The sequence below is a fragment of the Balaenoptera ricei genome, chromosome 9, assembly GCF_028023285.1.
Source record: "Balaenoptera ricei isolate mBalRic1 chromosome 9, mBalRic1.hap2, whole genome shotgun sequence".
NCBI classification, from domain to species: Eukaryota; Metazoa; Chordata; class Mammalia; order Artiodactyla; family Balaenopteridae; genus Balaenoptera; species Balaenoptera ricei.
The window spans coordinates 108,110,085-108,137,341 of record NC_082647.1 but is presented as its reverse complement, the minus strand read 5'-3'; the positions used below and the strand labels follow the sequence as shown (position 1 = coordinate 108,137,341).

The 27,257-nt window shown below is 50.9% G+C and overlaps 1 protein-coding gene across 4 annotated transcripts in view; it reads left to right on the top strand.

Moving 5' to 3' along the window:
* EGFR (epidermal growth factor receptor) overlaps positions 1–20,185 on the top strand; it is a 190,199-nt gene extending 170,014 nt beyond the window's left edge. For 3 of the 4 annotated variants that reach the window (XM_059934324.1, XM_059934327.1, XM_059934328.1), the window contains exons 21-28: positions 8,333–8,488; positions 9,321–9,396; positions 12,334–12,480; positions 13,889–13,986; positions 15,460–15,627; positions 15,978–16,025; positions 16,729–16,834; positions 17,487–20,185. In XM_059934324.1, the coding sequence (XP_059790307.1) occupies positions 8,333–8,488; positions 9,321–9,396; positions 12,334–12,480; positions 13,889–13,986; positions 15,460–15,627; positions 15,978–16,025; positions 16,729–16,834; positions 17,487–17,848 (1,161 nt within the window). In that variant the 3' untranslated portion in view covers positions 17,849–20,185. The remainder of the gene's footprint in view (positions 1–8,332; positions 8,489–9,320; positions 9,397–12,333; positions 12,481–13,888; positions 13,987–15,459; positions 15,628–15,977; positions 16,026–16,728; positions 16,835–17,486) is intronic. The other variant, XM_059934325.1, reaches the window with a different exon arrangement.
* The last annotated feature ends 7,072 nt before the right edge of the window (positions 20,186–27,257 follow it).

Sequence of the window (27,257 nt, the reverse complement as noted above, 5' to 3'; positions counted from 1 at the left end):
TCAGACAGACGAAAACGTGTTCTGGGCTCCGCTCAGCCAGCAGCCGCCCGAGACACTCACTCCACGACGGGCTCCTCTGGGGTCAGCGGTGCAGGGTGAGGCTGGCAGCGGGAGGCAGCCTCTGCCCTCTTCTTCCAGTGCCCGCCCGCCGGGGTCGCTGTCTCAGCCCCAGCCCCGGAGGCTCCGGCGGCTCCGGCACCCGGCAGTGTGGGCACGCCTCTCGGACCCCCGCCCATCGCGTGGTGCTCTCGGCGCTCTCACGACCGTAACCCCGGTCACAGGGCAGAGGAGTCACGTGGCCGCTGCTAGGCAGTGGTCCTGGTAGAGCCTGCGTGCCTCACGTGCTGTGGTCTCATGAGAAGGCTGGTTATTTCTGTGTCTCACCGTGTTAGTTTCCTAGGGCTGCCACCAAAAGGTACAACAAACTTAGTGGCTTACCACAACAGAAGCTTACTCTCTCACAGTTCTGGAGGTCAGAAGTTCAAAATCAAGGTGTCAGAAGGGCCGCACCCCTCCCAAGGCTCTAGGGGAGAATCCTTCCTCCCTCCCCAGCTCTGGGGGCTCCAGGGGTCCCTCCCACCTCTGCCCTGGTCTTCACGTGGCCTCCTGCCCTAGGCCTGAGTCCAGACCCCCCTCTCTCTTAGCAGACACCAGTCATTCCTAAATCCAGGGTGACTTCATCTCAAGATCTTTAACCGATTAGATCTGCAAAACCCTGTGTCTAAAGAAGGTCACGTTCTGGGGTGCTGGGTAGGCATGAGATCTGGGAGGATGCTTTTCAGCCCAGAACAGAGGCTGGTGTCGGGGCGGAGGTCCTTAGCCCCAGGTAGGTCTCGCTGAATATGGCATTTTTCCTGGAGGTTTACTCGTGTCCTGACTCCTGTCCCCAGAAATTCTTCCTTAGTCTCTTCCCTGATTAGCTAAGGCAGGAGAATCACCAAAGCTATCCCCCTCCACCCCAGGCAGCCTCTATCACCTTGCTTAACTCGCTTTATTTTTTAAAAACACATCTTGCTACCTGCGAAGACCTGGTTTATTTACTTGTTTAACTTGAACCTGGGAGGTGAGCTCTGTCAGAGCCAGGCCCTGGCCGCTGCCCCCGTCAGGCAGGGCCTCCAGAACTCTGCACACCTGCCTGGGTGATGAGGCCAGCTCACCAGAGGGTGCCCGGATATTTAGCATTCTGATTATCTTGTGTCAGTTGGCCGCTCCGCAAAAGTGACTTCTTATGTGATGCGACACATAGCCTTGGCAAGTTCTGCCCGGTACGGAACCGGGCTTGTGACTCTGGGGGATTCACATCTCAATTCTGGCTTTTCTTAGGCGAGTTGTCTCTCTGTGGCCGCGGAAGGGCCTCTGCCGTCTGTCCTCCCGGCAGCGAGAACGGTGCTTGGTAGCCTCTGTGGGGTGCCCACTCGGGCCCCAGCAGGCACCCCATGCTCACCTCTCTGGTTTTTTCCCCATATTTCGACTACTTTAAGTTAGATTAGTGACAAAAATCTAAGCTGAAACATTGTCTTGTTCTAGTTCTATATCGACTTTCTCTCCCTAGAGCAGCGTCTCCTATTTCCGGTCCCTCTCTCGTTCGTGAGCTTTTCCCCTTCTCTCCTTGGCAACCCTACATTCAGAACTGCCTGCTCACAAGTGTCTGCATAGATGGAAGTTTATTTGACCTCAAAAATCAGTCTTCTGCCAGCACGAGGAAGAAACAAACACCTGACCACGGCAGTGCCCACTACAGGGCGAGTTCAGCTCTGCCCAGGCCCTGGTCAGCCATGAGTTTCCAAAGTCCCTGAGTTGAGTTTCCAGGGCCTGCAAGTTTTCCAAGATAGTGCTCTATATAATATTACTCAGAATTTCACCTTGTTATTTCAATCCACTGCTCTGCCTGTTGAACTTTGTTTAGGTTCGCTCTCATCCAAAGTCGGTTCACGTTGCAGCTGTTCGATTTATCTGCGATGGAGCTGCTTTCTATTTCACAAGAGAAACCTAAGCCACTGTACTTGAATAGCTGTGGCGATGCAGTGTCTGTCCTTGCAGGGAAAGGAAAATAATGGTTTCTTCAGCTGTAAAGAGAGAAATTTGCTCTTGGGTTAGTGACTGTTTACCTAAGTATTGAACAGTTTTCTCCGTAAAAGTTAGAAGTGAAACTACCCAGAAACACTTAGTGGCTGACCAGAAACTAAACCTGCTGGCGTTTTCAAGGTGGGATTTATTGACTTACAAATGTCCTCCCTGATTCACAAAGGCACAGGCTCTCTTGGGAAGTTTTCCAGTATTCACGGAGACCTGGGTACCATTACGTAGGTTTATTGTCCTGGCTAAACTGCTAGGAGGACAGATAAAATTATATCACGAGCAAAAGAAAAAAAGAAAAAAAAACAGAGGCGGCCTAGTGGGGAATCTTGCTGGGGTTGGGAAAGCAGAGGTGCGCTTCCACACAGGGTGAGAGTGGATTCTAGACTCAAGTTTCAGGAGGCCGTGGAGACGTCATCTGCTCCCTCAGCACCGCTTCCTGAGCTCCTGGCTCGGGAAGGTACAGGGGGCTCTCACTCACGGGGAGTAACTCAGGTGCTTCGGAAAGCGTGTGCATTCTTCCTGGCTGCATAAACCAGCTAGTAAATCCCAAAATAATTAGACGGGATAATAACGTAGTAAAATGTTAGAATCCAAAAGATGCTGTCTGTCATCAATTCAGTTTAGAGAACACCGCTGCCGTGCCAGGCTCTTTCCTCTTAGAGCACCGCAGAGCACATTACTGCCGAGTCCTGCATAAATCAGCTCTCTAGGCTGTGATTGATTTAACATTTTCACAAACCTTTGGGACCACAGAGCTTTCTTTCACCTAACCTGGATTAAGATCTCACAGAAGTGAGTTTTTAGAGAGGCGATAAACGTTTCAGATACTTGACCAGGCCCTGGTGAGATCTGAAGGTAGCTGGGGGCTGGGGTGGAGGGGTGGGTGGGTGGATGCTGTCAGACGGAGACCAACCACAACTTCAGAAGCACCGAACTACGCCTAGTTCATTCTATAAGATGCAACTTAATAAGGATGAACTTCAGAAAACATTCCATTCGAAGGATCCATTTTTTAAGTAGACGGGATACTTAGTTTGGTCTGAGTTCATCTGAAAAAGCCCCAGCGTTTTCACTGCTCACACATTTATAGGCGCTTTCAGGGCACGAGAGCAGCGAAGAGAAGACCCATCCAGGTGAGGAGAGGAAGGTGGTCCTGCCGATGACGTAGCAGAACGTGCTGGCCCCTCGTGTCTGGGTCTAGGTGCCGTGTCATGACACCCACATCGACAAATTGTGGCCTGGTCGTGAGGGATGAGCAGGGGTGGGGGAGAATGAAAATCATGCTGGAAGAGGGGCCGGAAGAGGAGACGTTGTCCGTCAGCCTCGCGCAGCCTGCGGGGGCAGCGGGGAGACACTAACTGCCCTGTGCACGGCCTCCCGTCTGGGCCCAGGTGGCTCTGGCCCTCGCGCCCAGGTCTGCTCCCCCCTCCCCCACCTGGCTTTCCTGTGCTCCAGATCAGGACTCCTGAAGGTGAGGTTTCAGGCGACACCTCCCCCCGCTGACTAACTGTGCAGCCTGAGGGTGGTGATTCAACCTCCAGCCTCCAGCCTCCAGCGTCCAGCCTCCATCCACACGATGGGAGAGGAAGGCGCTTCCTAAGAGCTGATTCAGCTGCAGAGCAGGTACCTGCGTAAAACCCTGGGCAACAAGACCGCAGACGGGGACAGAGCCCCACAGCAGATCCGGTTACCAGATATTTCAGTTATTTGAATTATTTTTTTATTTATTGTCACATCGTTCCACAAGATTACAGTTGAACTTGATCAACCTAAATGATCACTTCACAGTATGTCACTATAAAGCCAAAAGTTGCTGTACTGTTAAAGCATGTTCATCAACTTCTGGTCATTTCACTTGGTGGTTTCTTGAGCGTGTATCTGTCAGTGTCAGGTATCATGTGAAATACGTATATAAAGAAGACAAAATTTCTTATCTCCCCAAACTTGCACACAGGTGAGGAAAACAGATCCCTACAGAGGTAACAATGCAGCAGGAAATGAGTGGGTCAGAGCAGGAGAGCTGAGGGACCAGACTCCCAGAGGCTGCTGTACAAGTCACACGGGGACAGCAAAGTGGGCTCAGTCGGCCAGCCGAGCACCAGGTGCGGGGACGGCAGTGGTGAGGCGGCCACCCTACACCCTCGGGAGCCCGGACGTGGCTGTGGTGCTGTGGACACGAGTGAGAGCCCGTCCCCGTCCTGGGGACCATCTGAGGGAGCAATGAGAGGTGACCAAGAGACACTGAGGGCTGCCGAGGGATGAGGGGCAGGCCGGAGGAGAGGGGAGACCCCGCAGGAACCTGCAAGCGCGGCTTCATCACGAAAGCGAAGGGCGCCACGTGGGAATTTATTCATGATCAGACTTTGTTGGGAAGTGTAGCAGGACGTGGCAGCAGCCTAATTCAAGGTCATGGCAAAAGGGGTAGAGAAGAGAGGATGGATTTGGCATTTAGGAGGAAATGATAATCACAGCGCCGAGGGAGGACTCTCCCTGGGCACCGTCCTAAGTGCTCCATGTGGATTAACTCATTTAATCCTCTGAGTAGCCCGTTGTACATATGGGGGAGAGTGAGGCAAGGGGTGTTGAAGTAACTTGCCCAGGTCTCAAGCTAGGAAGTAGCAAAATCAAGATTCCACCCCAGGGCTCCTTGCTCCCAAGTCTGTGCTTTTCCCCAGCACGTGATGTCACGGGTCAGAGTGGAGCCCACAGGCTGGTGAGCCTAGCAGGCCTCCTGTCCCTACACAGCAGGAGGTTGGTGCCTGGGACAGGAAATTCTGACACTTTCCTGCCTCTTCTGAGGGCAGGGGTGCAGTGGTGTGGACGCCGTGCCTTGCTTTACTCTGCCAGAGCCCTCCGCCTACCCCTCCGCTTCCTATTCTGCCACCTCCGAGGTCACCAAGTCAGTGGCGGTCCCCTGTACCCACCACTTCCCCACATGGTGGTTAAGAAATACACTAGAAATGCAGCTCGTTCCTGCCTCTCGCTCTGGGCTCCTCCTAAGAGTCGCAGGATACTGCAGTGCCTGGGAATACGGTCCCTACATGTCACACCCAACCCAGGCCTCTCTTCTCCCTGGGGTGTTGTGCGAGGAAAGTCTTTAAAACCCTCGTGAAAGCATCCTGTGTCTCCTGTGCATTCAGGTCCCAGGGCGGCTCTTCAGATCCCCTTTTAACCTCAGTATTGCAGCATCCATCCTAGCCGTCCTGTGTTAACTAGCAAAATAAATATGTTCCATTAAATTAAAGTGAGGCTCTCAGAGAGAAGAATCAGGGAACTGCGTTTCCAAGAGGCCCCACGAGGCTGACGCTGATATCGCTTCCTGCGGGTCTCTGTTTGGATTCTGAGAGTTCACGAGCGATGTCAGGGCTCTTATCTTTGGTGCTGGTTAAACTATAACTCTGCTGGGCCTAGAACTATAACCGAGATGGCCTTTCAAACTGCCATATTATGTGGGACAGAGACCAAGGAATAGAGTTTTATCTAAGTTCAAATGAGTCTAATCTTGTCCCGAAATTATCTCTGATTTAAATCCCTCTAGCTGTGTGCTCCAGACACGTACTGCTCTTTCCTGCCCTTTCCCAAGCCTTCTCTGAAGGCTGGTGTTACGAGAAAACGTTGCAGTTTATTGCACAGTTGCTCTGCTCCTTTAAAAATCTGAGGTGGGGGGAGGGGCGGGGGTGGAGCTACTTCCATTGTTAGATTCCCATCCACCTGCCCCTGGGCACGCTCAGCGGCACCTGGCCAAGATGCTGGGATGTGGCGTCCAAAGCAGTCTCTGGGTCAGCAGACAAGTCTCACTTGGAGGCCCCAGCAGGAAATTAAGGGCACCGTCCCAGTGGTGGCCTCAGAGCCCTTGGTCTGTGAAGCAGCACCAGCCCAGGCTCTGGGCCCCTGGGTCAGCTGTCAAGGCTGTTGTGTGGGTACCAGACCTCCCAGCACCGGGAGAGGCATCTTCGCAGGCGTGTTTGAAATGCCGGGCTCGGAACTGTCGGCTGCTATTATCATTCATTCATCCCTTCCTTCCTTCATCTTCAACAAGCTTTTGTAAAAAATGTATCCAGTGCACCAGATCCTAACTCTGTTAGGCATATAAAGAGGCAGAAAGAAAGTTCACCACGATAGTTAAATGTAGCTGGAAATGCCCTCTGAAGTCCTCCTTGTGGGCTTAGTGAACCACAGGGGAGACGGATGCTGCTGAAAGGAGCCCCGTGAAGGGGGGGAGGTGCCAGGGAGTAGGAAGTCCTCCTCTGCCAGGAAGCCCTGCTTCTCTCTCCCTCTCCACGCTCCATCCCTAAGGAATGATTCCTAACCTGGAAGTGCTATTCCAGGGAAGCACCTGCCCACTTCCTCTTGAATAGACATGAGCCCATTAACCTTATTTCCCGGCACCTGAGACATCTTAGAAAGGAACCATTTAAATCAAACAGCATCTTAAACATTCAGGAGCTTTCTAGATAAGACAGTGGACACATGGGAATCATTTTTTTTTTCCCCAAGAGAAGAAAAACATTGAAGGCCTCAAAAATAGCCCTCAAAGACCAATTCCTGGTAGTGTCTTTGTAAGATCCTATTTTCCTGTGATGGCTAGTTTAACTCTAGAAAGAAAATTTGTAAACTTTGCTCTGATGTGACAAGTTAATTAGTAATTTTTACCTAATATCTATGCAAAAGGAAGCAATGAATTTGCCAGAAAATTTGGGATCTATCCTTACCTGCAGGTATTCCCTGCATTTGCACTAAAATGAAGAGAGCTACATGCGAAAAGCTCGAGGGTAATGCAGAGTTGGTTTTGCCCATTCATTTCCATTTTGTGCCCTTCGGTAAGCATGTCTGTGGTGCCTGCCCTTCACTGGAGAGTTCATGAGTGTCAGCTGTAAAGGAGGCTGGAAATGTGGTCCACCTCCCTGGCTGGGGAGAGGAGAGGTGCCTTTGTGAGCAAGGAGGAGAACACGTGGTTCCAGCCACACAGGCCGTGTGCAGAACTTGACCCTCCGGCTTCTCCTGCCTGCCCGTGTGGCCCTGCACAGGGGCAGCAGCTGCCAAGCTCATGTCTACGGGTTAGAGCTTGCGAGGGTCCAAGGGGAGCTTGGCTCAGCTGGGCAGGCTTCAAGCCAGGAGTAGGGGCAGGAAGTGAGCCCGCCTGTCAGGGGAGAAAGGGCAGGTGACAAAGACACCAAGGAGGCTGTGGACAAGGGCTAGAGGTGAGGGGTCACACAGTTAGTCCTTCGTAGCCGCAGTTCTGCATCTGCAGAATCAGCCAACCGTGGATCAAAAACATGTGGGAAGAAAATTCCAGAAAGCTCCAAAAAACAAAAGTTGAATTGGCTGGGCACAAGCAACTGTTTACATAGCATTTACATTACGTTTACAAGTATGTACATCGTATGAGGTGTTACAAGTAATCGAGTGGTGATTTAAAGTATGCAAGAGGATGTGTGTAGGTTACAAACAAATACTTGCTCCATTTTCTATAAGGGACTTGAATATCTATGGATTTTGGTTAGGCGGGTGGCAGGGAGAGGGGTTCCCGGAACCAGTCTCATGGGTACTAAGGGGTGACTGTACATCCGAGAATTCACTACGTGTCGGGCACTGTGTTGGGTACTTCTCAAGTATTCTTTCTTTCTCTTCCAGCCTTGATTCTGATTACAGCAGTTATGGAGGCAGCCAGGGAGGGGGTAGGGAGTGGCACCTTGTATCAATAAAAGCAAATTCAATATCCACGTGATTTCAATTTAAAAAAGAGAAAATAAAACAGGACCAAAACCTTCACTGGTAGTGAATCATGTAAGATGGTCCAGGAAAGCGTGATGAGAGCCCTGGATCCTGGGGAGGTGGCGCCCCAGACGCGCTGGCGCAGGAAGGCGAGGCCAGGCAGGTGGGGTCAGCCGTCCGGAGCAGCGTGCAGCGTCTAACCAGGTCGCGGCCCGACGGCGGGGCTCCTGCTCTGTCACTGGCCTCTTCTATTTGTTCAACTGAGTTTGAAACTTGAGTAACCGGATGGCGATAAGTTAGTAAGTCAGCAGCTAGTTATGTCTTCATCTCTTCACCTTTTCATCCGTGGAGCAGATAGACTCTGGTCACTGATGTTACCAGGTGCAAGTCACTGTGTCCGTGGAGGGCAGTCAGTCCGCAGACAGGCTCCGGCTCAGAGGCTGTTGCGTACGTGACACCGCACCCTGCGCCGGGGCGCCCGCCCTCTGCCTGATCCCCGCTGAGCACCCACCCCTCACCGCGTGGCCCCGTGTTGCAGGGCATGAACTACCTGGAAGACCGGCGCTTGGTGCACCGAGACCTGGCGGCCAGGAATGTGCTGGTGAAGACGCCGCAGCACGTCAAGATCACGGATTTCGGGCTGGCCAAACTGCTGGGCGCCGAGGAGAAGGAGTACCACGCAGAAGGGGGCAAAGTAAGGAGCCGGCTTGTAGAAGGGCGAGCACTCCCCCGCCAGCAGGCTGACCAATGGGAGGGCCGTCCTCAGGACCTTCTGGGTGAGGTCACAGCTGCCACCAGCACCTGGGTCTAGCCAGGCCCTTCTGGCCCTGCAGCCGGAGCTGCCCGGGGAGCAGGATTTGCTGGGAAAGTGCGTAAAGGTGTTTCTGACACATCCAGAAGCCAAAGGCAGTAAACGTGAGTTCAGCTCCACCTCTAGGTGACGGTTAGCCAAGGGTAGGTTTCAACCTCCCACTCCTGGGTAAAGCCCCTTCAGAAGAACAGCTGGGAGAGCAGCCCGGAAAGGGCCCCGTGTTGTTCCAGCAGCTCCCGAGGGGCGCCGGCCGCGGCGGCATTGGCTTCTTCCTCTCGGACGGGCCTGGGGCTTCTCCAGGGGGCTCTCCCAGCGGCGAGGGGTGCGGGTCTCCTGATAGGCCCTCCGGAACGCTCTAGATCAGCGGATCCTCTCTTCGCCCTCACTGTGGCCCGCGTGGCTCCAAGCAGCTAGCCCTGCAGACAGCCGCGGACGCAGGGCACAACCAGGGCCCCCAGCTGCCAGCACGTGCACGCAGCTCGGCAGAACAGCCCACAGACCCAAGGCCCTCAGCTCTGGGCCTGACAGAGGCCCTGTTCGCTACCAGACTAAAACCTCTCCCCCGGCTGGGAAGGAACACTGGGCCCGGGTTGGGCTGGGGGTGGCCCAGCTTCCTCACCTTTGTTGCTTGTAATGCATTCCAGTGTGATTTACTTTTTTTCAACCGAGGGAAGCTAATTGTTGTCTTATTACTTTTCTCTCTCATCATCCCAAGGTGCCTATCAAGTGGATGGCCTTGGAATCAATTTTACACCGAATTTACACCCACCAGAGTGATGTCTGGAGCTACGGTGAGTCGAAATCCTGAGGCTGATGAATCAGGGCTGAGGCTTCACTGGCTCGTGTTGTCGATGTACATGATACGCTCTGCCGTCCAGGGCAGTGACTAACAACCCCGTAATCATCGCCGTCTGTCTGTTGCACTAGGAAATGTGAAAAAGGAAGTTGAGTGGAACTACCGTACCGGGTGTCACTGAAGAGAACAGGGAGCGTGTCAGGAGAGCGGGTAGCGGGAGGGAAAGAACTGGAGCCTAGGAGATGCCTGTCCCCCAGAATCAAGCCAAACGTGACCTCTTGCCCTGAATTTGAAGTGCACCAAAGGGAGATGACAGATCAGGTTTCGTGGGGAAGAGTTTCCCGGTAGAGAAATGTGGTTTTATGATGGACTGACTCGGGGGTTATGGTTTCATATAGTGAGTGGTCATCTTTGTGTATCAGAGAGAATGGCTTCATGAAACGCACTGTGAGGGTGTGTGTGTGGGGAAATATGAGGAAAGGGAGGTAGTTACTGTTTCCAGCTCTCGTGAAGGCCGCCTCGTCAGGGTCTGACTCTTCTTCCTTCCAATGAGGACAGCTCAGACACACCTTCCACGCTCTCGCCTCGTCCTCTGTACAGAGCGTTTCCTGGGTCCGCAAGGGCCTTGCCTTTCAGGAAGGCACTTCCACTGGCTGCCGTGCTGGGGTGCTTCCGCCTATGTTACTGCAGGCAGTCTCGCTGTCACCCAGAATCAGCCCAAAGGTTGCAGAACACCTGATCTGCATTGACCTATGCATTATCAGCCTATCCCAGCTATCAACGCAACGGAGGTGAAGGGAAGGAGTCACCCACCTCCATAGAAACGCGTATTTGGGGAGAGCAATAGTAAAAAGAATCTCCGAGAGGAATTTAGTCACTATCACAAAAACAAAATCATTCAGGATATTGTCCATTTAGCATTTCTTTCAGAGCATTATTAACTTCCTAATATTCCAAATGCATTTTTAAAAATTTCATGGGTCTTTGTCTTTTCTGCTATAACGTAAGCTTTACAGAGACGGAGATCTCTGTGAATGAATAAGTGAATTTTCATTTATACCTGTGAGCTAGCTGCTCACGATGAATGAACTAGGTAAGGAAATAAAGCTATTCTGATGCCTTATTTTCCGTCACGTTCAAGAAATGTCTACTCCCCCAGAGGGATGGGAAGAAACGCCGCTTTCCCATTTGTGGTCCTGCCCAGAGCTGTCATTGTCATTGTCACAGCCCAAGCCACCCCCCCCACCCCCAGGGACACCAAGCAGGGGCTCCTCCTGGGTCTTCTCTGGGCTTGTTTTGCACCCACTCATCTATTCTCCAAACAGCAGGAAAATATATCTTTAAACCACATTAGACGTTCGCTTCTCTGCTTAACATCCTTCTTTGGTTTTCCAAATATGTTCCAAATAAAACCTGAATCCCTAACCGTGATCAATAGGATCAAGAGTGGTCTGGCCCCCTGCCTTTCCCAGCCGCCCGGCTGCATTCTCCCCTTGCCCTGTGTGTCCACTCGCAGCCCGTGCTTGGGCCACGTTTGTCCAGTAAATGAAAACTCTCCGGCTCAGTGACTTAATCCCTGTGAATGATTACAACCGGCATCAGAAAGCCAGCATCACCACGGGGGCTGTGTCTTTCGTCTCAGTGGAAATCGTGTTGTCAGTGATTCTTATCTGCTGTCCTGGCAGTACACCGGACCTGTTACAACATGAACCTGAGTTTTTAGTCTAAAAACATATCCTGTTACTCCACTCTCTAGGCTCCAGTCAAGGCAAAATATTTTAGTCAGTTAGGGACCTACGTGTTCCACTTAGGAGTTGAAAAGAGAGAGAACTCATAGCACCTTCCAGCCCCACTTATACCCCACAACCAGGTACACACACCGCCCTCTTTCACCGTTTGTTCCGAAACCTGAAAAGCTGCCTTCCCGCAGGGATTCATTGTGTGTGTTTAAACGCAATGTCTAAACCTAGTTAGAGCAGGACCAATCGACTTTAAAGATCTGGACATGAGATTTTCTTTCTTTCATCAAGTCAATATTGATTCCGTGGTGGGCAGGACAGAAGAATCTATTTTCTTGTCCCTGGACCACTGCTTTTCTTCATTCTTCAGCCTTGCATTTTGCCTGTTAATTCGGGTCATTTGGTTTGGGAATGACCTCTGGAAAATCTATGCAGATGTGTGGTGATACACATTTAGAAGCCAATCTCAAGAAAAGGGGTGGTTAGACTAGCTGGAGACCAGGAAGGCCCCGGGTTCCTGTGTCTGGTCCCTCCCTGTGTGGTCTGGGGGCATACTCCCCACGGCATTTGTGTGTTTCTGGAGCAGAGAACTCCATCAAGGGAGGCACGGAGATGGAAGGACCATCAGAACTTTGGAACAGTCTTAAAAAACACCAATTCTAAAATTACTCCTGCTTGGATTTTTTTTAATCATGATGATTGATTGATGTTGAAATTAAAAGTATGGGGTTTTTATATTTATCAAAGGGAACACAGGGGGCTTTTCTTCCAATTTTTTTACTCTTTAAAAACACAGGCTTATAACCTTGCCGGTAAGTCATCTGCGACCGATGATGTCTGGGTGTGTAACTCCAGCTCCACAGACCATAATCCGTATGTTTCAGAGTGGTGGTATTCTCTTTGCTGTTATTACTAAAGTTTACTATTTATTGGCCACTTACTGTCTGCCTGGGATTGTCTGAACATTGCAGTTGTGTTATCTTGTTTGATCCCCACAACTGTCCTATGAGGCAGATGCTGTCATCACCCCCCCTTTACAGGGAGCTGAACTGAGACTTCCAGCATCAAGCAAATTGCCCAAGGCCACAGAAACATGGGTTTTTAAACCTTAGATACAGTATGTCAACAACGATGACTAAAGACAAGGTGCTGTGATTATTATTGACTCATACAGCAACGCTTCTTCCTCTTAGGAGTCACCGTTTGGGAGTTGATGACCTTTGGGTCCAAGCCTTACGACGGGATCCCCGCGAGTGAGATCTCAACCGTCCTGGAGAAGGGAGAACGCCTGCCTCAGCCGCCCATCTGCACCATCGACGTCTACATGATCATGGTCAAGTGTGAGTGGCTGGCTGCACCTGGCCCTGGGCTGCCCTGAGCCAAGCGCCCCAGGCCTTCGACGCCCTGAAGACATGCTGTCACAGTCCGTAGGCAGGCACATCTGTAAACACCCCCTCAGACACTTCTGAAAGCACTTACCTGACGCACTGAACACTGTGAGCTGACGTTTGCCCATGTTCACAAGCAAACGAGTAAAATCAAAGTCCTCCATAAGCCATTACACCAAAATACTCTTTTCTCTGAGTTGCTCAATGAAAAAAAAGCTCCCCCACTTTTTGAAGCCTGTTACCAGAGAAACTGTTTTTAAATGCCTAACAATGAGTAACCACAAGAGGTTAATAGAATCGGCATTTCTGCTTTGACGTCAACCTTTTCAGATAGTGGATTTATGTGAGGACTTCTGCAGTGTAGCAAGTAAACATTTTAATCCAAGTAAGAGTGTGTAGCTTGACTGTGACACTACCGCGCCATCAGAATCACAAATTCAGTAGGCTCTGGGGGTAACGTTACATGTATGATGAGCATTTATACAGAAGGTAGCACAGGGAATGTGACAGAGTTAATGTAAATATTAAGCCTTTCTGAACTTTAGACCACAGAGTTAATCAGTTTTAACGTCCTTGCTTTAGGTTGCGGAAGCTGGGATCCAGAGAGGTTACATGATTTGTCTAAGGTCACATAGCAGTCTGGCCCAAAATAGCCTGACATCCTGCTGATAGAAAATAAATAAGAACCCTCAGGAATCATGAGGATTTCCAGTCAATAGCTGTTCCTCCAGCATGTTTAATCTAGACTTGGATCATTGTGTACTCAAATGCACTGGCATGGTTGACAGAAGTATCCCCCCCCAGGAAAGGCACTGAAGCACCCCTGTCACGTGCACATGTGACTGCTTGAGTGTGTAATACAGTGAAAGCACCAGGGTGTGGAGTTCCCAAACGCCGAGGTTCTTAAGAAAGTCCCTAATTTTCCCTACACCGAATCTGGTTTCCAGCTTACTAGACTGCCGAGTGAATATGGATGAGGGTACATGTCAAGGGAGGACTTTACTGAGAGACTGGACCCAGGGCACCCTGCAGTCAGAGCAGTTCACAGAAAGCAGTGCATATCGTACAGCTGCTGGGTCACTTAAGGCGATGACACCAGAATGCTAGCCCTTGGAAGGGGAGGTGCAGAAAATTAGAGCATGTTATTGCCATTCTGGCTCAAATATGTGATGGCATCAGGGTCTTTAAACAGTAATCAGTGCTGGTTTGCCAAGACTGAACAACCTGTCACGAAGATTAGGTTTCGTCCTCATTTATTTGTCTAAAAGAATCTCACCGTGAGTGCTTTCTTTCAGCGATGCCATCTTTATCACTTCTTTCAGGGTTCTAATTGCACTGACTTTCCTCCTTCCTTCCCCAGGCTGGATGATTGATGCAGATAGTCGCCCAAAGTTCCGTGAGTTGATCATTGAATTCTCCAAAATGGCCCGAGACCCCCAGCGCTACCTTGTCATCCAGGTACCAGCTCCCAGTCTGCACACCCACTGGGAAAATCCCTCTAATAAGCATCAAACGTCACTATGCTCTGTCCGGTGCCGACACAGCCTCCCCGTCTCACAGGTCACACCATTAACCCTCAGTGCGTTAGAAGAAGCACAGCCCAAGCTGTGGACTAATTGGAGCGCACCATGGGGCCCCCAGCTCCATCTGCCATCCCTGTGAGCCCCTCACGCTCGGCCCCCGTCATTTCATGGTCCCCTTAGCCAAAGCCTTATGTCGCTCTCATGGAGAACCGGGGCTTTGGTGTCGGGCAAACCTGGCTTCAGATCCCTGACCCTGTACTTACAATGTGAGGTTAACAAAACTAAGCTCGCAGAGCTGCTTTAAAGATTCAGTGAAATAATATATGCAAAATACTTTGCAAAGCACCTAAAGGTTCTGCTCAGCAATCGCAGGGTGTGTGTGTTGGAGGGGAGGGACCCCACACCACCAGGCAAGCAATTCTCCATCACCAGCTGGTGTCCTTCAGTTCAGCTCAATCTGACACTGTCCACCTGGAGACAGCGTCAGATCCCACAGTCCTCCAGGACCGCTTCCCCTCCCCCCCCCAGTTCAGATGCCTGTCCCAAGTCCAGGTTGTTACCTGGGCATCTGACCATCTGGCAGAAGGTTCCCACAACCCCCTCCTTGGGTTCCATTAATTTGCTAGAGTGGCTCTCAGAGCTCAGAAAATCTTTTTACTTACTGGATCACTGGTTTACTATAGAAGGATATAACTCAGGAACAGCCAGACGGAAGAGATGCACAGGGCAAGGCATGGGGGAAGGGCGCAGTTTCCGTGCTGTCTGGGTGCACCACTCTCCCCGGATCTCCAGGGGTTCACCACCCCGAAGCTCTGAACCCTGTCCTTTCGGGGTTTTATGGAGGCTTCATTACATAGGCATGATTAAATCATTGGTCATTGGCAATGGATTCGACCCCTAGTCCCCCTGCCCTCCCTGGAGGTTAGGGGTGAGACTGAAAGTTCCAACCGTGTAATCACATGGTTGGCTCCACTGGCCACCAGCCCCCATCTTTAGGTGCTTCCAGAAGTCTCCTCACTAACATAAGAGACACATAGGGAATTCCAAGGGTTTAGGAGCTCTGTGCCAGGAGCAGGGAAGAAGACCAAATGTGTATCTCTCATTGTACACAGCACAGCACTCAGTAAATGCTGCGGCTTTGGCCCTTCCTTTTTCCTCCTGAGCCGTTTGCATTTCCTTTGAGGACTTTGAGACATCAGGGAATTTTCAGCGTCTTAATTCCAGGTCGGGGGAAATGGAAGGAGGAACTGTACTTCCCAGAACCGGGCAGGGGGAGGGGGGACGAGTGTATTAGAACCCAACTGGCAAACACACAAGCACCTGCTGACAGCAGACCCGCCTCGATAGCCAGGGGGGTGGAACGGCAGCTCGCCGGACCTTTCTGATGGTCTCACAATCTCTGCGCCAGGGGGACGAGAGGATGCATTTGCCAAGCCCTACGGACTCCAACTTCTACCGCACCCTGATGGACGAAGAGGACATGGAGGATGTCGTGGACGCCGATGAGTACCTCATCCCCCAGCAGGGCTTCTTCCACAGCCCCACCACTTCCCGGACGCCCCTCCTCAGTTCCCTGGTACCAAAGTCACTCTTGCTCAGGCTCTGCCTCCTGGTTTGAACAGATTGAGTTTTAGCAAAAAAATGATACCCATCTTGTGGAACTCAGGTAGAGACAAAGAAGTAAACGTTAAGCAGATGGTAAAGCCAAAATCAGAATGAATCAATTCAGTGTATTATTTATCTTACTGCATTGCAACAACTGGAACAGAGTTAAATCAGAACTAAACCTAGTTTTTCTAAAGCTAATGAGTCAAGACGAAATCAGGCCCCTTTAACTGTGCCCACTCCCGGAGGCCCCCCGTCCTGCTCTCAGTGGGGGTGGGTGAGCGTCCACGTGCACCATAAACAGCTGCGATTCTTTTTCAGAGCGCCACCAGCAGCACTCCCACTGTGGCTTGCGTTGATAGAAACGGGGTAGGTATCAGCTCCTATAAACCAGAATTCAATCACAGCTCTGTACCATGGCTCTATTAGACATAAAAAATGCCCACCCTAACCCAGAAAGCTGTGATTCTCCTTCCTGTATTGTTTCATCCCTACCCTACGGCCAGCAATTAGCTATCGCTTATCAAAATGCTATTGAAAATACAGTTGATAGACCAGCAGCAGCATGCAGTTCATGGACCTGGCAGTCTGTTAGAAATGCAAACTGCCGGGCCAGCACCCCACACCTCCCGACTCAGGATCTGCAGGGAGGGGCCTGGCCGTCTGTACTTGAGCCCACCTTCCAGGTGACGCTGTGGCTTGACGTGTGAAGCCTTGATTAGACCCACACTCACCAATGTAGCAGCCACTAGCCACATGCGGCTGCTTAAATTTACATTTTCGTTAATTAAGTTAAAATTTAAAATTCACTTCCTCGCACCTGTGCCTAGTAGCCGCCACGCGGAAGAGCACAGATCACAGAACATGTCTGTCATCGCGGAAAGCCCCGCTGGACGGCCCCGGCCAGGGCCGTGCCGCCTGCCCTGTGGTCTGTGGGCCACCCGTGGGTGGAGCGGGTCCTCTCCCAGACCTGCTGAATCAGAATCTGCAGGTTAACGAGCTGTCAGGGGGTCCCGATCCCCGCCGAAGCGAGCGGCGCTGGCTGCAGTAACCTTGCCTAATCTCCTCCCAGCAGAGCTATCCCCTCAAGGAAGACAGCTTCTTGCAGCGGTACAGCTCAGACCCCACTGGCACCTTGACCGAGGACAGCATCGATGACGCCTTCCTTCCAGCGGCCGGTGAGTGCCTCACCCTGGAGGCGGTCATGCTCCTCGGCCTCCGTCCCCGGTGCCCCGGCCAGCTGCTGCTTTCCAGCTGGTCCAGAGGTGGGGCCCGTGGCACGCGTGCAGACACGATGGATGGAGGAAGAGGCCGATCAACAGAAACCGCTAGGCAGGCGCACGGGTCTCTGAGGGGCTCAAGGCGTGTCCAGGTTGTCTTTAGAATGAATCTGCACATTTTCTAGAATTGGAAGCAAACAGCAGAGATATACATGTGTGAGTGTGTGAGCATGTGTGGGTGGGTGTGTGACACATTTGATCTCTGTTCTCTCTCCTGGCTCCGTTCTTGGCCTGTGAAACATGTATTTGCCTAATCTAAGCTTTATCCCCAGACAGACCCAACCATCACACACACACACACACACACACAACCTCAAGGGAGGCTGTCCTCTGAGAACTTTAAATTAGCAAAAGATAAACATGCCCATCGCTTTGAGAAGGACAGAAAAGAACACAATTTATTTTAGCCAGAGAGTCGTCTCCCCAGGCTTCCCCGCTTCTGTCATCCGTTGCCTCATTGAAGAATATTCACGGGTTCGGAATGAGCCGTGGAATCCTGCTTATTAGGACGATGCTTTGCTGATTACGTCTGATTTCTTTTCAATTTCAGAATACGTAAACCAGTCGATTCCCAAAAGGCCCGCGGGCTCTGTCCAGAACCCCGTCTATCACAATCAGCCTCTAAACCCGGCTCCAGGCAGAGACCCTCACTACCAGAATTCCCACAGCAATGCAGTGGGCAACCCTGAGTATCTCAACACCGCCCAGCCCGCCTTCGCCAGCGGTGTGCTCGACGGCCCTGCCCTCTGGGCGCAGAAAGGCGGTCACCAGATTAACCTGGACAACCCTGACTACCAGCAGGCCTTCCTTCCCAAGGACGCCAAGTCAAACGGCATCTTTAAGGGTCCCGCCGCTGAAAATGCGGAATACCTGAGGGCAGCGCCGGCAGGCAGTGACCTTACCGGGGCCTGACCACGGAGGATGGCCTCAGCCCTAAAAATTCCAGCCCCTTCAGCCCCCAGGACCAAGCCACGGCAGCTACTCCATCCTGTCAGCCATACTCACATTCACTCTTGGACCCGTGGACTGGTTTGGCCACATCTGCCGTGATCAGCCCATCTTTCAGCCAACAAGTGCCCCCGACTCGGATGCACTTTGGGGAATTGCAGGGACATTCCTTTGTCTTCAAACTGTGAGGCTTCCACAAAAGGCATCCAGAAAGAATGTTGTCCGTTTGGGCAGAAGTTCACCTTTCAATGAGGTATATTTGAAAAACACTAAATATGTTTAAGGAGTTTTATTGCTTGGGGACCTCTGCGGTTTTAATTGTCATTGATTTTGCTCTTAATGGACTTTTCCAATGAGGGAAAATCTTGCTCGTAGCACCTGTGGAACTGAGTTGACCCAGGCCCACCTGTGACCAAGAAGCAAGGGTCAGTCTTCCAGCTAACACTTGATTCCCTTGGCTCTGCTTGGAGACTCTTCCATTGCAAGACAGTTGAATAACGAACCAGTCCTCTGGATCCTAAGCAGGCCCGATTGGTACTATATCAAATCACGGCAGGTGCAAGAGGATAAGCCACTTTGAACTCTTCCTGGGCAAGGAAGAAACAGAGGGGGTAGAATTCTTCCTCAGACTTACTTTTATGTAAATGTCTCCATGGTACTTAACTCTCCATTGGTTGACCAGTGTTTTCTAATTACAGGTATTAGATTTGTTTCTTTTCCATTCCATTGTTTTGAAATTCAGTATGCTTTCCCTGTCAGCAGGAGGAGACGGTAACCAAGATCAGCTCATATTTGATTCGTCAGCATTCAGACCAGTTGCCTTTAATTGAGATGGAATGACAGTGCAAAAAAGGAACAATTCCCCAAATTTGAGTCCCAGAGGAAATACATCAAGTCCTTTGGGGGTCGGGGGACAGGCATGTATCGGGAGACTGCAAAAACGAAGCTGCGGTTAAAACTCGGAGCTCCCCCCGACAAAAAAAAAAATTTGTTTAAGCTACTCATGGAAGATAGTTTTCTTTTTATTTCACTTCAAGGGTTTTTTACTCCAAGGGTACTTTGCTCCTCACCGGTAAGCTGCCCCCGAAGCTCCTCCTCGCCCTTGGTGAGCTGAAGGGTCCAGGCTCTGGGGCAGCTCTGCAGACATGTCTCGCCCTCACCACTGCTGGCACGTTTTAGACTAGAGACAGCATTTTGTGTCGTGTGGAATTCAGGTGGTAAATATGAAATTTGACTTTGATGATACTGCCTTCATACCATCTATAGGCATGTGAGAAGAAGAAAACAATTTCCCCTTAAAATAACTCCCTGTAATTGGAGGACCTGCTGCTTAGGACACCAGCATTTTCTCAGCTGTGTCCCCGCACCCTGACTGTTAACACACTTCTTTGTAGACAGTGTTATAAACACTTAGCATCCACCTCAGCTAGGAAGAAATGCTTCAGACAATATTTTCAGCCGCCCGTCCCACATCCCACATCCACGATTTTCCTTTAGCTTTTATTTATTGACTCAGATGGATCAGGGCCCCAGTTTTGTTACCAAAGTATTTTATTTTGTCTCAGTGGAAATATAAACTATATTCAGTTCCATCACATCGTGTTCTAAATACCCTTGAACACCTTACCAGCCTGGCATAGGTACTGAAGATAAATAAAACATAATCCGTGATTCCACGAAATTCACAATTTAGCGAAGAAAATTGACTCACAAATACCAGCCTTAAAACGATATGACAGATGGCAGACATGACATGTCAGCCCAGCACCGTGACAGCACAAAGCAGGGCGTAAGGGGGGACCGGGTCCTGGAGGAGCCGTGGTGGAGCTGGGTTAAAAGACCCCCCAGGGTGTCAGCCACTGGAAAATGGAAAGTGCATTCCCAGCAGAGGGAGTGTCGCCCACGAAAGCATCTGCCACAGGAACCACTCATGCAGCCAGTCTACAGGCCCACTGCCCCTTCCGGCCTGGGAGTTACGTTCCCCAAGGGCCCTTCGGGTCCGTCCCCACGGGGGATTTGAAAATGATTCGAGGAAAGATTAAACAACATCTCTTAAGAGTCTGAAATTTTATGTCCTTGTCAGTAAACCACTTTATTTATTCACCTCAGAACATAAATACTTTAGCCCACTATTTATCCAGCACTGAGAAACAAAACGATTCACATTCTGCTGTCACTTATTTGTCAGGAAACAGATGGTGAGGGAGGACCACGACATGCTGGTCCAATTGTAGCAGTAAAATCCTAGTATTTTTGTAATTTGAAATACCTTAACATAATAAAACAGCGAGAACTATTCAAGTTTTTTCTTCTTTGTATTTCAGTTTTCCTGCGTAAAATGTAGTTGCTAAATTCTCTTAAAGATTGTGTTTGCCAAAATGGTCTCACTGTGTCTGTCCAGGGAGGTGCAGGGGGGCCTGGAGATGCTTCAGAGCCCAAGAGAGCCTGAGTCCAGCCCGGGGGTCCCTGGGCAGTCAGGAGGGGGCTCCCAGGGCTCCAGGATTCCCACGTCTTGGCTCTGACTGGCTGGACCTCAAAGCTTAACGCTCACCCCTTTGGTTCCTCCTAGTTGACATCAGGCCCCGAGGTCCCACAGAGAGCCTGTCTTCTGTTTCCTCCCCAGCCATCCCTGGAACCCTTCCCCATGGCCCAGCCCCAGACCAGGCCTTTGGAAACAGGTCAGGGGGAAGTAAGAGTTAGAGGCTAACATTTACAGCTGACCCTTGAACAACATAAGGGTGCGGGTCCCCTTAGACGTGGAGTTTTTCACTAGTGAACGTGACAGTTCTACACGAGTCCCCGTTGGCTGAATCCTCAGATAAAGAACCGGAGGCTCCAGAGCGCCGACTTACTAAAGTTACTGGCGGGTCCACTGCTCAGAGGGTCAGCGCCCCAACCTGAGTCATTCCAGGGTCAGCTGTCCAGTGGGCCTTACACACATCTTCTCACATAATCTTTAAGGAGTCCCCATTGTCACACTCTACGAAAAATTGTTCTGTCACCTCAGGAAGACAGAGATGAATCTTCCAAACTCTAGGTTTGCTCTGGTCCAAGTTGTCACTGATTTTACAACTAGGTGCACAGTGGTGGAGACAGCAGGTTGCATTCCAGTTGACGATAAGGCTTAGGTATTTGTTGAAAGTTCTTAATTTTGAGCTTTAGCCCTCCCCCGCCCGAACTGCAGACATACATGAACCGTGAACTGCAGAAGCACAACGATAGTGGTTCTCAGGCTGGCTGCCCTTGGGAGTCTCCTGGGTCCCAACCGAAAAGGGTCTGAATTTGTCTCAGGTGCAGCCTGGGCCCAGGGATTTTCAGAGCTCCCCCAGGTGACTCTGACGAGCACCAGAGTTTGGGGAGCAGCCGTGTAAAGGAAAGGCTCTTCAGGGGAGACTCAGCCTTGGGCTGACGGCCTCCCGCTCACGGCGCACTCAGCGTGTAGGATGCGGCTGTTGGGTTTCAGTGACTCGCGGTTCTCACCCTTGCTGCCCGCCAGGACCGCCTGTGAGCTCAAAGGGACCAACTGAATGGGAATTCTACGGGCTCCCCATGTGGTTCTAATGGGCAACCAGAGTTGAAACCCTCATCTCTAAGGTCACCTTCCCTTGTACAAGCCTAGGCGTCTACACCGTGCCCGCAACTCAGGGCAGAATCAGAGAAACTGTGTGTGTGGAAGAGATTCCTGAGGCAGGGCCAAAACGACCCCGCGGTCCTTGGTGTGCCTGCAGACCCAGCCACTGGTGGCCATTCCAGAAGCCTCTAATTCCTTGTCACCAGCAGCTAACTCATCCTGAAAGTGGCAGATACCCAAATCTGAGCCTTGAGAAAGCCCTGGACAGTTTCATTTTCTAAGACGTATTAGAAAAATCCATCTCCCGCTGCAGGGAATGAGCTGCTCACCCAGAGTGACAGCTGTTGAAATTGCCCTTAACATCTATTCTGCATTTCTTTCTTTCCTGGTGACGAGCGCATTATTACAATGTAATGATCTTTGTTTTTTCTTTGCTGGGGCTGTAGAACCTTAGTGAATAGAAACCCCTACCTCTTTCACCAATCACACCGGCTGTATCAGGAGCACAGATTTTTTACTATTGAAGACACATTCCAACAAGATTTTTAAATGTAAGCCTATTTTTGTAACTTTTTTGAGCACTGAACTTTGTAAGGTATATTTATAGGAAAACTCACTTTTCTACTAAAAGAAATAGCTTACTTTAGAAAGACTGCAAGAGAATCAAAATTTGAAACTGAAATTTTTTTTAAAGGGATTTGAATGAAACAAGAGAAAATTCTCTTCTTTCTCATAAAAAGGCACAACATCATTGCAGAGCTAGGTTAGGTCGTCTTGATGAAGAGGAGACTCGTTTTTATATCTATAAAGTGAGAAAAAGGTGGAAAGCACATTTAGTTTCTTGGTCTGAAGGAGGTTCATTTGACTCTGGCACAATTCAGTGGGAAAGAATCACTGTTACAACTAATAACACAAATTCAACTGCATGCCGTACTCCACCCATCTGCCAACAGGACCCTGTAAATGTGAGAAAAACAATAGCGGAGCACTTTGTTGGTTTATCTATCCCAATCTGACTTTGATGCAAAGTATTTTATTTTTGTATTTACAATTGATATGCGATTACAATATAGACTAGAAATACCAGCAGAGCCCTAATAATGTTTAGCATGTTAGATGAATGCCACCAACGGTCTTCCAAACTAAGCCGTTCCCGCACCCTAGGGATGGGGCTGTCAACGCCGGCTGCACAGTGAAATCGTGGGGGGAGCTTTTGAAAATCTTGAGGCCCAGCCGTGCCTCAGGCCAGCGAAACCCAGGATTTATACTTTGTAAAGCTCCTAAAATCATTCTGACGTTCAGCCAAGGCTGAGAACCACCAGCCTAGGGATTAGCCACAGGTGTGTGGACTTGCAGGCAGATTCTGCAGTTGTAGACACCTGAGGATTGAGAGAAGTCCAAGCACAAAGACCCCAGCATCGGACTTCCCTGGTGGTGCAGTGGTTAAGAATCCACCTGCCAATGCAGGGGGCACGGGTTTGAGCCCTGGTCCGGGAAGATCCCACATGCTGTGGAGCAACTAAGCCCGTGCGCCACAACTACTGAGTCTGCGCTCTAGACCCCGCGAGCTACAACTGCTGAGCCCACAAGCCTAGAGCCCCTGCTCGGCAACAAGAGAAGCCACCGCAATGAGAAACCTGCGCACTGCAACGAAGAGTAGCCCCCACTCGCCGCAACTAGAGAAAGCCTGTGCGCAGCAACGAAGACCCAACGCAGCCAAAAATAAATAAATTAATTTTTTTTAAAACCCAGCATCACTCGCTGAGCGTCAGGAACCTGGATGGACGGGGAGGGTCCAGGGCACGTGCCCAAGCACTAGAGGGGAGAGGGCCAAACCAATCGATGAAGAGGAAATACAGAACAGACCCCCGTTTTCCATGTCTTCCATTAAAAGTGGACTGATCGTGAGCACCCTTGCTGCTTGTGCAACCAGCTGGCTGCCCTGCCTGGAGCCGCCGTGCATCCTTTATCGCCCAGCGAGAAAGGAAGCAGTTAGCTGCAGAGGAAGCCGGCAAGGAGATTGCATGAGTAGTTGGATGGCGTTTGTAAAAACCAGAGCCAACGAGAGGATGCTTGCTTTAAGAAACACGTCTTATTTTTTCTTTTTATATATATTATATCTGGGATAAAAACTGAAGCAGTTAGTACTATTTTCTCTTCCACAAGCACAGTATGCCTTCCGAGATTACACATTCCTATCTGAACTGCCAGCAGAAGTACTAAAAATCCCCACCCTATCACCTGGTAGATAAAACTACACATTTTTCGCTGCGTTTACTTGTTTGTTTTTTTAAAAAAAAAGAAACCCTTTTGACTTAATTTGGCTAGAGTAATCTTGCTGTATAATATAAACTCTTGGAAACAAAGACATGCTATGGATCTGATGACTGATATTAGAGGTGATGATGTAACTGATTAGCCTCGGACACCAATAACTTCGTTTTGAAACAAGCAATACTTTTTATAGCCTCTATATATGGTACGTTTTAACATTGTAAAGTTTTGCTATGATGAAAGCAATATTTGTACAAATGGAAAGCAAGGTTTTCTTTTATATGGTTTACACTGTTGATCAAACATGTTGATTGTATATGGAGTATTAAAAAATTAGATGTATACTATTCATTGTTCGTTACTCATACTTACCTTATAAAAAATAATATCGCATTCTTGTTAATGCAGTGTTGATATTAGTTATTAATCATATCTGACCTACTGTGGATGTTCTTTCCTGGCAACTTTTTAACGCTCATTAATAAACTTTATTTTTAGAGCAGTTTTAGTTTCAACAACTGCAAAACTGAGGAGAAATTGCGGAGAGTTACCGTATGCCCTCTGGTCCCCTGGCTCCCCGCTCCGCCGTCCACACCGTAGGGCCTGATACGCTTCAGCGAGTGGGGCCGTCTCAATGCCGTGCTGTGCAGGGCACACCTCCCAAGATCTCCCCTTCCCAGATGTCCTCCAAGAGACAGGCCTCCTTGCGGAAGAGTCCGTAGCAAGGTTGTGTTTCCTCAGGACACCAGAAGTTTGTGGTTGTGACTCTGCTCCGTAATAAACACTGAAAGTCAGAGACGTTCACGAACCACAACCTTGTGCTAGGGCGTCGGGCCCAGCTGCTCCCACTCTCTCCCCGTCACCCCCCGTACCACGGGGAAGACCTGCCCGCCCGCCCTGAGCCGTTTCCTCACTCGCCCGTGCAGGAAACCAGCAGCGCTGAGGGAAGAGGCTGTGTTGAGATTAAATCCTTGAACGGCTCAGGGAATCGGAGGAGGTTTGTCATCTGAACTGGCCGTAAGGGGCAGCGGGCGGTGGGAGGGAGCACCCAGGCAGGAGGCGGCAGTCACCTGGAGCCGTCCCACCCTCCCGAGGCCACCGCCCAGGCCCCCCCTGTGTCACAAGCTCCCTAATGCTGGCCGCGTAGACGCCCATCACTCCCAGGGGAGGCGCAGCTTTGTTTGGTGTGGTGCATCCCAAAGATCACTTATCACCTACGTGCAACACAGGCTGAGGGGGAGCTGTCGTTCAGGTGGCAGCAGGACTTCAGGTTCCGGAAGCAGGTCCAGGGACCTCTCCGGGTCGCTGTGGGACCCCCAGGCCTCCCTGGCCTCCAGAGCCCCCAGCCCCTGGTGTGCTCGGTGCCCTGGGAGGGGTGAGCCTCTTAGAGCTCCCCGCCTTCCATCAGGGCTGAACCCTCACGGACAGAAGGGTGAGGCAGACAGGGACAGTGCTGGGGCCCCGGCTGCCTGGAGCCTGAAATGTCGCCCCCAAGGGAAGGTCGTGGCTTCCATCCCCCCCTCAGGGCAAACGCAGCAGCACCCCGCTCTCCCCCCACCCCGCCCCGGAACCCTAGCTGAAGCTCAGTGCACGTGGGGTTTCAGCTTGAAGGGATTCTGCCTTTGGAATCACAAAGGCCAAGTCATCACAGCTCTCTGGGGAGAGAAAAGCTTTCCCAAGAATAGGAGGGTCTGAAAAAGATGGGTAGACGGTTCTTCCCTGGGTTTTCCGCTTGTTCAGGGCGTGGGCAAGTCCTCCTGAGGCCAGTTCTCCAGGTTGTGTCGTATCCTGGCTCGTCCTCCAGGCCATCCCGTTCCTTCCTTCACACCCGGGAAAGGACGTTTAAAAACTTGGGTAGAAAAGCCGTTAAGATCACATCTAACTTTTGCCCTGGCCTCAAAAACACAGTAAACAAAATATAATAAAGAGCCCGTGGGCATGCATTCGTAGTTTGTACATGTGTGCCTTGAAGGAGCCTCGCCCTCCGGCCCACCAGGCAGGCATGGTGCCCTGGGAGACTCAACAGTGCGAGGACGGCCGGGTCCACGCTGAGGCCCCGCCACTGGTTCTGCCTGCAGCCTCTTCCTCCTGCCCTGGACACCGAGCTAGAAAACCTGGACACTAGGTTCTAACGAAAACAAAACTACATCCTTTACATCTTTTACTCCATTCCTGAAAGTTAGCCCTGATGAGCCCAAGCACAAAGCTGTCCCGTCAAGGCACATCACACGTGCAGGTCGCAGGGCAGGACAGATGGGAGCCACTCTGTCTCACCTGTGGCTCAGCCCCACGCACAGCAGGCGGCCCCCCACCTCTCCAGGTGGTCTGCACTGTGAAGGTGCTGTCGGCCGGGCCGCTTGGGCAAGGAATCCCTAGGGGCCCAGCACCTGAGCATGAAGAGAGAGGGCAGGCTGTAGGGGGGCTCTGCCTACCTCCTACCCCGCCCCCAGGAAAGGATGTATCCAGGGGTCCGAGGGTGGGGAGGCGGAGGGAGCTAGAGAACACTACAACCCAGGGTCCCCAACACCTGGAGCTGAAGCTGGTGTGGCCCCAGCAAAGGGGAACTGACAACGCAGCAGGGAGTGGAAAGCCCAAGGTTTCCAAGAGCCTTAAATGCCCATCAAATTTTCCAAAGTGCAAAATCCCTTCTTTCCTTGAACCAATGATGCCCTTAAAAAATCCAGCCCTGGGCTTCCCTGGTGGCGCAGTGGTTGAGAATCTGCCTGCCAATGCAGGGGACACGGGTTCGAGCCCTGGTCTGGGAGGATCCCACATGCCGCGGAGCGACTAGGCCCGTGAGCCACAACTACTGAGCCTGCGCTCTAGAGCCCGTGAGCCACAATTACTGAGCCTGCGCGTCTGGAGCCTGTGCTCCGCAACAAGAGAGGCCGCGACAGTGAGAGGCCCACGCACCGCGATGAAGAGTGGCCCCCGCTTGCCACAACTGGAGAAAGCCCTCGCACAGAAACCAAGACCCAACACAGTCATAAATAAATTAATTAATTAAAAAAAAAAAAAATCCAGCCCTGCTCCCTCTGGGTGGAAGTAGAAGTTGGAGGGGTACCCACCCTCTTTTCTACTCCGGAGCAGCTCAGGACCTCTCCTTACCAGTTATTTTATCTCTAAAGAAGAGCTTGCCTTTTCTGCCTTTTCTACTTCTCCTCTGTCTTTCCTTATTGTATAATTTAACCATTCCGGAACTCAAGCAGAAATGGGGGAGACATTTTAACCTATGACAGGTTTCTTCTGCTCTCACATCCACTCGGCCGACCAGTTTCCACGAGAGCAAGTCTAAGTGGAATGGATCCCACACAGCACACAGGCTTTAGCCATCGGGGACAAAGAGGTGCTGGGAGGACCAAATAACAGAGGAGATGGAAATGGCAGAGCCCGTCGCTGAGAAAGTTCACTACGCCCAAATAATTTCTGGGTGTTCCAGCAAACCTGCAAACAATAGTTAACTTTGATATCATTTAAAGTATTTCAGAACATAAAAAAAGATGGGAAGTTTCCCAATTCATTCTACAG